This window comes from Brachionichthys hirsutus, chromosome 12, assembly GCF_040956055.1.
Source record: "Brachionichthys hirsutus isolate HB-005 chromosome 12, CSIRO-AGI_Bhir_v1, whole genome shotgun sequence".
Lineage (NCBI taxonomy): Eukaryota > Metazoa > Chordata > Actinopteri > Lophiiformes > Brachionichthyidae > Brachionichthys > Brachionichthys hirsutus.
Window position 1 is genome coordinate 3,560,109 of NC_090908.1, and position 11,197 is coordinate 3,571,305.

At 49.1% G+C, this 11,197-nt stretch overlaps 2 protein-coding genes across 2 annotated transcripts; one reads left to right on the forward strand and one right to left on the reverse strand.

Annotated features, from left to right (window-relative positions):
• The first annotated feature begins 386 nt into the window (after positions 1-386).
• tmem30c (transmembrane protein 30C) lies at positions 387-2,925 on the forward strand. The gene is made up of 7 exons (XM_068746301.1): positions 387-584; positions 726-842; positions 1,027-1,134; positions 1,983-2,073; positions 2,154-2,300; positions 2,389-2,601; positions 2,747-2,925. The coding sequence occupies exons 1-7, from the start codon at positions 387-389 to the stop codon at positions 2,923-2,925; spliced, it is 1,053 nt and encodes a 350-aa protein (XP_068602402.1).
• Positions 2,926-3,481: 556 nt separating this feature from the next.
• dcbld2 (discoidin, CUB and LCCL domain containing 2) lies at positions 3,482-10,844 on the reverse strand. Its single transcript, XM_068746482.1, has 13 exons — positions 10,817-10,844; positions 10,724-10,775; positions 10,570-10,642; positions 8,278-8,411; positions 8,142-8,182; positions 7,320-7,535; positions 6,723-6,847; positions 6,134-6,278; positions 5,899-6,048; positions 5,717-5,810; positions 5,587-5,636; positions 5,376-5,510; positions 3,482-5,297 (listed from the first exon to the last, which is right to left on the reverse strand). The coding sequence occupies exons 1-13, from the start codon at positions 10,842-10,844 to the stop codon at positions 4,888-4,890; spliced, it is 1,653 nt and encodes a 550-aa protein (XP_068602583.1). The 3' UTR covers positions 3,482-4,887.
• Between the last annotated feature and the right edge of the window lie 353 nt (positions 10,845-11,197).

Genomic DNA, 11,197 nt, shown 5'->3' on the forward strand with positions numbered 1-11,197 from the left:
TCCACTAGGAAGTCCCATCTATCATAACATCCTTGTGACGACTCAGTTTAAAGCAGTACGGAGGGGGCCGCAGAACTAACAGAATAAATTCTGCAGAAAATCTACGTCAGTAAGCCAAAAACACTTCTGATCCATTTTGGTGTAATTGAAGAAAACCTGAAAAGAGAAGTTGCAGGAAACAGAAAGAGGTAGTTAGGCAAAGGATTGTGGTTAATAAGTAACCGACACGGCAGACCTAGCCCTGCAAGGTCTGCTGGGAATCCCTCTTATCGAGCAGACAGTGTGCCGACAAAGAGTTAGCGCTGACATAGAGAACTCTCTGAGAGGACCTTCCGGCTCTCCAGCTTCCTTCATTCTTCGTGTGCCCCCAACCGAGGATCCGTCTGATGGGTGAAGCGCAGGCCAAGATCGGGCCCTCGGCTCGGCGGCCGGACAACTCTGCTTTCAAACAGCAGCGGCTACCTGCCTGGTCTCCCATGCTAACAGCTAGCACTGTGTTGCCGTTCTTTTACCTGATGGCTCTGATATGCATGCTGCTGGGAGTGTGGCTGCTTCTCACTGTGCAAAGTACGCAGGAAATAAAGGTGAGGGATCCTGATTGTTCTTCTTATTTAGTCTCTTTTTATGCATCAAAATTGATTCTGAAAAGCACAAAGGGGATCGAGGGATCAGATGGCCTTGGGTGCAATTAAAAAAAAAGGGAGTTAAATGTCCTGTCTTCTCAGCTGGACTACACAGAGGCCGGGACGTGTGACAGATGTTTCGAAAAGCGTAAAGATGTGGCCAACGCAGCTCTAAACTGCAGCTGCATTGTGGTGCTTTCCATCGGGAAAGCGTTCAAGGTAACAACACTGAAAAACTAAAGTTATCCTGCCGACGCCTGTAAGACGCATAAGGTGCACCTCCAGTTACGGTTACTTCATTCCAGAACTTGGACGTGCCCCGTTATGACTTGTGATTTCCTGTCCTTGCTGTAAAGTCTCTGTTCCGGCACCTGTGTTGAGATATTTCCTGCTGCTCTTCTAGGGAGATGTCTTTTTCTACTATGGCCTCCGAAACTTCCACCAAAACCTCCGCAGATACATGAACTCCAGAGATGATGCGCAGATGGTTGGCAGGAACAAAAGCTTGAAGGTTGTTCCACAATATTTCAGATTCATTTCTGACAGCAGCACTGCTATGACTCTATTTGTCTCTGGATGGTTATTTGAAAATGAAATGGATCTCTGCTGTGTTCACCTTGTGATGGTCAAAATGTCGGTGGTTTAAACACAATGTAAAACTACTCTGACAAATAATGAAGTACTCAGATTCTTCTTACTTTTCTGATATTTATGGAATTTGACACAGTCGTGTAGGGTGGGTATCTCTATCTCACCACTGAATTCCATCCGGATCGGATCTGGATTGCGGATATTGTCGAGATTTTTCAAAATTGGGGGTACGCACTGCGTTTTGGCCGACCGTGCATTTTAATATTGGAGATTTCTGACAAGCGTTGACTTGGGAGTCAATTCCAACAAGGAGGTTATGTTTATAACGCTGTTTTTGTTTGTTTGTCTGTCTGTCAGCAAGATTATGGAAAAACTGCTGGATGGATCTTGATGGAAAAAAATCTGACAATGGGTCTGGGTCTTACTTGGATCCCACTAAATTCTGACAGCGATCCGGATCGGGATTAAAAAAAAAAGAATCTGGATTTTCCCATTTACTTGTAATGGAGGCTTGTTTTATTTTTATCCTTTTATCCTTGGAGGAGGTCTGCGTTCTGAGTGCTTTTCTATTTTGTTTCTGTGGAGCTTCATCAGTTTTTGTTTTCATGGTTTTAGATGGTGGGGGTCTTTTAACCCCCTAATATACTGTTTGGTGGTATTACAGGGTGAACAGAATTAAATATTTCCACTGAAAGCATTAACTAAAAACAGATACATTTATTCTTATGTATAAAATGATCACACTGATTAACTTTGTCCTGACATCAGAAGCCCAGTACGTACTGCAAGCCTTTCGATAAAGACCAGGATGGCCGCCCCATTGCTCCCTGTGGCGCCGTGGCCAACAGCATCTTTAACGGTAAGCACCACTCACAGCCTGTCTGATGGCTGCCCTCCACCTTCCTCTCACTGGCCTTCTACCTCGCGCCTGCCCCTCAGACACCTTCATCCTGACCTACCACGGCTCCGTTGGTCGTCCGGTTCGGGCCCCTCTCCTCCAGACGGGCATCACCTGGTACACAGACAAAAACGTCAAGTTCCGCAACCCAAAAACGGGAAACTTGACGCTGGCTCAGGTGTTCGAAGGTAAGAGCGCACCAGAGACACGGAATGGGTCCTGCAGTACTCCACATACCGGTATATTCATGGCATCTGATTGGTGGTCGCTCCCTAGGTACAGCTAAGCCTCTGTACTGGCAGAAGCCCGTTTACAGCCTCGATCTGTCTGAGCCGAGCAACAACGGCTTCCTCAATGATGACCTGATCATATGGATGAGGGAGGCGGCGTTCCCCAACTTCAAGAAGCTCTATGGGGTGTTGAACCGAGCCAACGAGCCCTTTACCCAGGGTCTGCCTGCAGGGGACTACAGCATCGACATTTCCTACAGTATCCTTTCACTGTTGTCTTAATTTCTTTGCTTGGTCGTATCTGTCAAACACAAGCGCATGGACCGGGGATATTTTAAGACTGCAGGACGGCAGTTTTCGTCTCAGCTTCTTCTTTGTGATTGCCTTGACTTCTGGCGTTCCAGACTTCCCTGTGCAGCACTTCCAAGGCAGAAAGGAAGTGGTGCTGACCACCCTGACCTGGTTTGGAGGTCAGAACCATTTCCTGCCCATCGCTTACCTCGTAACCAGCAGCTTGATCCTGCTGACGGCCGTCGTTCTCACCGTGGTCTGGTTGAAGTTTGGGAAGAACATGGAGGAATGACCTTAACTGGGGCGGCGGCAAACGATTCGTTTAAACATATGGAGAAAGACCGTGACTCAATGTGTTGCAGCTTTTATTGTGCCAACGCACTGAGAGCTATGCTCAGGTGTTATGTTAATTCATAGGGTTGCATGAAGGTGTAATGTGGGCGCCTTCTTCGAAACAAACAATGATTTGCTCTTACGTGGAGACTTGGCAGTGAAAATTGCCATGTAGCAAGATGAGAAGCTTGCAAGGCTGAAAAGTACATGTTAGCATCTGTATGCTACCGTACTCCTATTCACCAGGTCGGCACACTAATATTTACTGAATCCTGCAAACAGAAAGTGCGGCCGAGACTCTCGGGGGTGCCATCGGTATCCTTTGATATCCTTACACTCCGAGCCACAGATGCTAAATGTGTGCTAACATGGCTAAAGATGCTTCATGCAGTATGTTCCTGTGTTTGAAGCGTAACTATGAGCCGATTGTTAAAAGACCAAGACATTTGGTACCATCTTTGTTCCTTTGCATCGACGTTACTTCAATGAAAACTGGAGACTGTAGTAGAATTCTTTGAAAACTTTATTTTCCTATATACAATCAGTGAGAGCCACAGTCGCTGTGTGATCAGTGAGCACCAAATCTCTATGTAGATTGCATTGTTTGAGTATAATTAAAACTTGATTGGTGGCTCAGGCGTTTGAATAACCCCCCCGTCTGTCTGTCCTGTATTTGCTCAGCTCAGTACCACGTTTGTGCAGAAGAGGAATGCCTTCTACTGGTGCTACAAACAATAACTAACCTCATCTCACTACATCAGGATCATCAAATCCCCCCAAAAAAACAAAAAAGATGGATGCAGAGGTCTGAAGTGTCCCAACACATACGACACATCCAGATGAGGGAGACACAAATCACACTGGAATACATTAAGAGAGATCAAACACCCATTTCAACACGAGACAGTCCCCATAATGCACAAATCAAAACAACGCGAGACACACGCAGGAAACTCTGAACCCATCTGGGACAGATTCGCCCGTCCAAACCTGTTCGTCTGTACCTTTTGGCCAGGAGAACATCGAACTCGGAATCCCTACATTAAGACTTGCTTTCATTTCCGTCTCGAGTTTTCGTCACAACTGTAAAATCTGGCTCGGTTGTGAATTCAAATCACAGTCGTACTTTAAAAGAAGAAAAAAGGCGGATTTTGGTCCGAGTCAACCGGATCGATTCTCCCGATTGACCCTTTCAAGTTAACGTGCGACATGTCTGATCATCAAACTACGTTCAGTGGTCGCCTCCTTTGGCGTGTAATCGGTGGTGGTTCACGGCGGGCAATTTATTTTTAAAGATTCTCATCAGCAGGTTTGGAAAAAAATAAATATCAGTAAATCATCGGAAGGTTTTTAAACAGGTTAGCAGTAATGGACTTACCAGAACTATACAGTTTCAAGTCACGCGTTCAAACAAAGACTAAACGTACCGCGGTAAACGAGAGCTTCTCGAGGAAGCAGGGATCCTTTGACCTTGGATGTGGATGATTCAAGCCAGAGAACCCGGAGAGCTCCGAATCATCAGGTGCATTTCAGTTGGACCTGGTGGTATGTAACAGAACACAACAAATAATGGAAATCACAGTTTGCAAGAACTACTAAGGATCACGGAACCGGGACAAAGTCTTTATCAAATAGTAGTCGGCGTTCCATCCTCCCATTCGTCTCCAGCTTTCACGTCTGGCACGCGCACATTCATTGTTGTGGTTTCAGTGATAGGACTGTAATGGCACTACGCAAGCAGATCGCAGCCATGCAGAAACATTTAGGCAATACAGACATCTCCAGATTCATCTAAAGCTAAGGTCGCGTTCGTTCGAGACTCCAGCCCGGTCCTCGGAGCACAAACGCCGCCTCGGCACACCTCCCCGTCTCATCTCGTTGAAAGTGAGAGGAAGATGAAGGCCGTGTGAGTCCACACGCTTCAGCTTTGCTCCGCTGGCTTCTGAGTATTAGTCTGAGGCACCTGATAGGTCTGATCCTCAGTGGGCGTGGCCTGGCCAGTGGCGTTCTTGGGGGTATCGTACGCTGAAGGGCTCCCGTCTGTCTGCGTGAGCACAGAGGCCGGCCCGGCCCCCATGAAGCCGCTTACCGCGGCGGTCTGGTTGAGGTTGGAGCCCCCTGATGGGTGGCAGCCCATATCAACAACAATGGGTGTGGCATATTCAGCTCCCGAAGCTGGCAAGGGTTCTGCATAGGCGTGGTATACATCCGGTGAGATGGGAGCGTCGTACAGGTCCGGATCGGAATATCCCGGCTCAGGACCCTCATCTGGTTTGAAGGTTGACCGGGCGCCTAGCGTCGTGACGCCGCTCACCAGGGGCTGAGCATATTCTGAAAAGAGCATTTCACAGTTTCACAAAAAATGCTCCTCATTCTTGTTGTAAATCTTTCGATTTGGACGATTGCTACCTGCAGGTTCGGCATGCAGTCTGGGTACGGCGCCTCGCCCTGCTAGCCGGCCCACCTCGCTGCTGCTGTAGCGAACAGAGTCCTCTGCCTCCACCATCTTGGAGGGCAGCAGCTGTTTCATGTTCTTCCACCAGTCTGCAGCAGAAAACGGAACGCACAAAGAGATGCAGCGATAATCCTCTCAGAGCACACGCAGCAGGAGACCTCGTACCTGGACGGTCCCATTGGGGCAGATCGTACGTCCCGTCGGAGCTCTTGTTCCTGCAACAGACAAAAAGACGATGAAAATAGGACATTTTATTTTTTTGTTTATTTTCCCACGTGGTGCAAAGGGCTCATACCTGTTCCTCCGGTGCCAGGTGCAAACCACGAGCAGGATGAGGCCAGTCAGAACAATGACCAGCACCGGCACCAGAGCAGCTGCCAGAGCCACATCTAGGATCAAAGACAGCGCCATAAGCACCGGAGGACGAGCGGCAATCGTTACGGATTCAATTATCTTGGAACAGAAACGCCGAAGTACCTTTGCCAGTGTGAGGAGGCATAGTCGTGTTCCGGATGTCTGGGGTGTGAGTAGTTTGGCCAAGGTGGGGTGGACGTTTTGTACCTGCAGGAGGTGGAGTCTGACGAGGGGGGGGTAACATCCTGGGCCTCGGCTCTGGTCGCCGCCTCGCTGTCAAAAACAAAAAAAGCACATTTTCTACAAGAGCCGCTCTATTTTACGGAATGTATGCAATCCTAGATTTGAAAATACCGACCTGCAATCTGACAGCCAAGTAACTCCAACTTGAGTGCGATCCTCTGTTGCCATAGTGTTGGATTAATCCTTAGGAAGCGGGCCTCGATTGGAGGAATAAAGTTATTCCTCACCTCATTCGTGTAGTGGATGTTGCCTTGGAAAACCTGTCACAAAATGAAAACCATTAGCCCAGCAGCAGTGGTTCAGAAGGGAAAACGTCACCAGAGCCATTCTCCTTTCAGACCCTACAAATGCATTAGCAGCCCAGAAGCGGATTACATTCCAGCCGGGCCTGCTAATAACGATTTTCCTTCCCGTGATAAGATCCTGGGAGAATCGCAGGCAGCGTCTCCAGTGGAACGACCCCGGCTGCCAATCCATAGCCATTCATTATTAATGACTACCACAGCACTCAACTCAAACCACTGACTGGCCTCACTTCCTGCCATAAATGTCTCTTCATCGATACCAGTTGCCATGGAAACTGGTCTGAGTATCTGTCCCTGCAGTCTTCTCGGGTGACATTTCTAGCCATTTGCACTAATTTGAAGGAAAGGGAAACATAAAAGCCAGTGATGTCATTGGGGGGGGGGGGGTTGTTGCGTTACCTTGTCCTGTGCAGAACTAGCTCCTTTGTAAACGCTCCACTGCTGTCCATCGTTGCTGTACAGAAGCCGGTACGCTGAAACATAGTACTGGTATTCCCTTAAGGTGGAGCCGGTGGTGACGATACCTGGAGACAGAGGCAGCAGCACGGGGGGGGGGGGGGGGTGTTACAGAATACTCACCGGGTTTCACATCATGTTGCATCACACAGACAATTTCACAGATTTGCTTCTCTCTAATCTCATTGCAACATTTGAAAATACCAGTTGGCACACACACACACACACACACACACACACACACACACACACGATGTGCATTTATTTCGTCATATTAAAGTGACCACCCCCCTTGATCAAATGGGAAAGTGTCAGCATCATTGTCCATCATCAGTAGCATACTGACTAATGTTAGCCTCAAAGCGCTAGGATGCTTAGCTATCAGAAGCTAAGGGACATTGCTAGTAAGAGAAAAGTGAAAGCCCTAGTGTAATCTTTCTGTGATTTTATTCTGAAGGGGGGGGGGGGGGGGGGTGCAGCAGCCAATAGACGAGTGTGTGAACTACAGAGAGTGTGTGTCTTTGTGTAGTCTTTGTGTACCTGTGATCCTCTTCTCCCTCTTCAGGTCGATCTGCAGCCACTGCTGCGTGTCACTCTGAGACGGCGACCAGGGCAGCCCCGGATTTTTAAGGCGTGCCCCAGATGGCGCCCACACACTGTGCTGACCAATGATGTTGCTCCACTCCCACACAGAGGAAGCAGACAGCTGAGTGTCAGCCACACCCCCAGACTCCAAACCCAGCGTTCCGTAGCAGCCTGCAGGGAAAGGGACGGTCAGGACGACCACGAGCACGATTATACAGATTCAACAGCAACAGAACATTCAGGAAGTCGGTGCTGAATTCATTTATGTGTTAACCACATGACAAAAGTCATGATTGGCCTGTTAGAGGTCAAGACAAGGTCATTCAGCTTAAAGTAATAATTACCGCCGCCATGGAGGTTCTGTTTTTGACAGTGTTTGTTTGTTTATTAGCAGGATTACGGGAAAACTGCTGGATGGACCGTGATGAAAAAAAATATCTGAAGATGGTCTATCTTGGATTTTAGAAAGCGATCTGGATACCTGTCTGGAGTGAGGTCAGGAAAAAATATGACATTTTATCATTGAAAACCCGTTTATGGATTAAAAAATAAATTAAAAATATATTTTAACTCTGATTCACATTTACCTTTCATTTTCGGTGTATAAAGATAAAAACAATTCAGAACCTTTTAATGATGATCCAGATCGCAATGTGGATGGTGCAAATCCAATTAGGAGGTGAATGAGCTGCTTGGCGGAGGTCTGCGCCCTCTGAGTGCTTTTCTAGCTACATTTATTTGTGACCAGCCACAAAAGGAGTTCCGCGGAAAACTCACCATTGGTCCTGAAGGTGAAGAGGCTGTTTGAGAGAGTTCCTCTGGGGGGGGGGGGGGAAGAAGTGTGAGGTCAGTGTGGGGGGGGGGGCAGGGAAGCACTGACAGACATTTATCTGAAGCAGCGGAGGAATCTTACCCAGTGGAAGTGACGTTGTTAGCCAGTGTGGCGTCATAGCGAGGGATCCCTTTGCTGCTGACCACGCTGATGGTCCCGCCCACCGTGTTGGACACCACACCAGCGTGGATGGCCGCCAGGCACAGGGGAGACGACTGCAGAACCGGAGACGTGAAGTTAAAGGGTGCTTCCTTCATATCCGCCGTGACAAATGAAGTATTTCAGACTGATAACTGATTAAAGCTGGGGTTAAAACGCAACGTTTTTTTACCAGGCTAAACACAGACAGCATCGCTGTGTTGCTGTAACTTACTTTTGCGTGACCGTCAGCGGATGCAGAGAAATATCACCAGTAAGAATAAAGAGTCGACGCTCATGTCTGGTTTAATCTCTTAAGCATGGATTCCTGTCTTCATAACTTAGCTTTAATCAACAACATAAAGAATGGCCATCATGATGCTAGTTTATATTTTTGAGAGTGAACATTGAGATTGTTTAAGGTTTATTTCTTGGTTCCAGGTTGTACGATGGGAATCAAACCCGGAGGCAAAGAAACGACAGGTCCTCAAGCTTGACTCTAAAGAACCGCTGGTTCCCTACAGTTTGGTGCCGAAGGAGAAGAGGGTTGTCGTGGGAACCAGTCTGATGAGTCAGCATGATGGTGATGATTCACTGCGGGCAGCATCACGGAGAAACGGACAAACCCCGTTTACGCTCCCTCTCTCATGAACAGCTGGAGGGAGGTGGAATTTTATTACTGGGAAAAGAGCCACGCTGGAATTCGCAGCTCGTCAGGCTTGCGGGACCCGCAGAGTGAAAAGCACAAATATCCCTCGCATGCGTGGCCGTCAAACAACGCCACAAGAAATCAACACTCGCCCTGCGACTCCTAAACTTCAGAAGAACGCGCACCACATCCTAAAGGGCGCCATACCAGACCACGAACACAAACACAACGCAGCGCTCCAAGCCGCTGCGCCCCGGCCTCCGACACAGGAAACCGCACGGATCCCAGTAAGAGGCTCCCTGAACCAACGGAAACAAGAGTCATCCGAGGATGACCCATCGCCCCCGACCCCTGCGAGGAATTACCCGACAAAGCCACCAGCGCACGCCGCAGCCCGGGAGGCCATCGTATCCGTGTGTGAGCACATCTGAGGAGGTGACATCGTCGTAACTCAAACTTCAGTAGGTTTAAATAGGTTTAATAGACACACCCCGAGCATACAGACTAAATGTGGACGCACACAGAGGCGTCTGCAGCGCTCACAGCTCTGCTCAGCGCCGTCTCGCAGCTGGACCGGATTAAAGGGTTATTATTTTCGGCCAAACTATTATCTCACCCCCCCTTTCACCGGCTGACCCGGCTCCTCCTCTGTTCCTGTGGGGCGCCTCGCTCCCTCAACAGGCCCAAAGCTCAGAGCATGAGGTCATCATCCAGAGACGCCGCGCCGATGACCTCACGTGCTGCGGGGGGGTGTTGTGAGGTCATCAGGCCCAGACCTGCATACCACGGTGCAAGGCCCCCCCCCGTTCACAAAAGACAGGATCGTACCCAAGACTGACGGAACGAGTGCAGCACATTGATCAGCCCACGGCACACGGAGCCGAGGGGCCGCCCTAGATGTCATCATACTGGGGGGGGGGGGGGGGGCGCCTTGGGGGATCTTACCCTCCGAGCACAGGATGAGACGGGATGTAGCAGGGAAGATTACTAGACGCTGACACGGCTGGTAAAGCCATGCCAGCTCGGCTTCTACCAGTTTAGTTCAATAGAGGGCGGAACCCCCCCCCCCCCCCCATCAGAGCAGAGCGACAAATCAAGTCACGACCCGTTGAGCCGCTCCATTAGTTATTCATTCATCTGTTTAAAGGATTAGTTGGTTGATGGTATTAAATAGTTTTGTCTGTTGACAGCAGATCATTCCGAACACGCCATCAGAGTCTGAGTAACGCCGTGACGCCGCTTCCTGAACGCCGTCATTCTAATCAGACCGAGAAAAACTGACTCTTGCTTTGCGCAATGATCTTTCACGGCACAATTCTCAAAACAAATCTGTGAAGTAATTTATTCCAGGGTCTAAAAGTCTTCGCATCGAACTTTGGAAATGGGCGAGTCGCTGTGTGCCTCGTATTTCATCATCGTGAGCGCGCGCGTGTGTGTGTGTGTGTGTGTGTGTGTGTGTGTGTGTGTTCACCGGTTCAAGCCCCAGCCCAGACGGAATGAGGAGCGTGTGCTGGTGGCTGGAGAGGAGCCAGTCTACCCTCAGAGCACTGCCGAGGTGCCCTTGAGCATGTGCTGCACGTACTCACCTCTCTGTATCCATTTGGTATAGTTCCAGAAACCTCCTCCGGGGACGTCAGGCAGCCTGCCGGACAGTATTTACTGAGAAGAGAGGCGCACGATGAATTCTGGGCCGTTTGATCCCTGAACACGAGCATGACCCTCGGAGCAGACGATGCTCACCTGAACTCTGCCTCGGTGAAGTGGCTTCCTTTGTCCAGGCAGGTGATCAGATCTACAGGAAAACAAATTCAGACGTGGCTCATCGCCGGAAACAGTCGCCGACCCTCTCCAGGAAACTCATCCTTTAAAGTCAGTAAACGGTTTTACAGGTAGATTAAGCGTTGCAAACGTGAAGAAATTCCCTCAAGGCCTTCTGTTAGGGACTCTAACACCTTCTCAGATGTCGTGTTCAGAAGAGCGAGACGCGCAAACCGGCCGGCGGCGGCGACGGCTGCACGTTGTTCGATTCGTCTCATCTGTCCCGGTCGAAGACTTGCTCACCTTGAAAAGCTCTTTCTTCAAATATACAGCGTGCAGCCGTTTCCCAGATAACGTTACATTAGTCACGGCCAAAAAAAAAAAGAAAGCAATAAAGGAAAGAAGGACTAACAACAGTCTGAGACGGCACACATGGGCTAAACTAAACGCTAAACG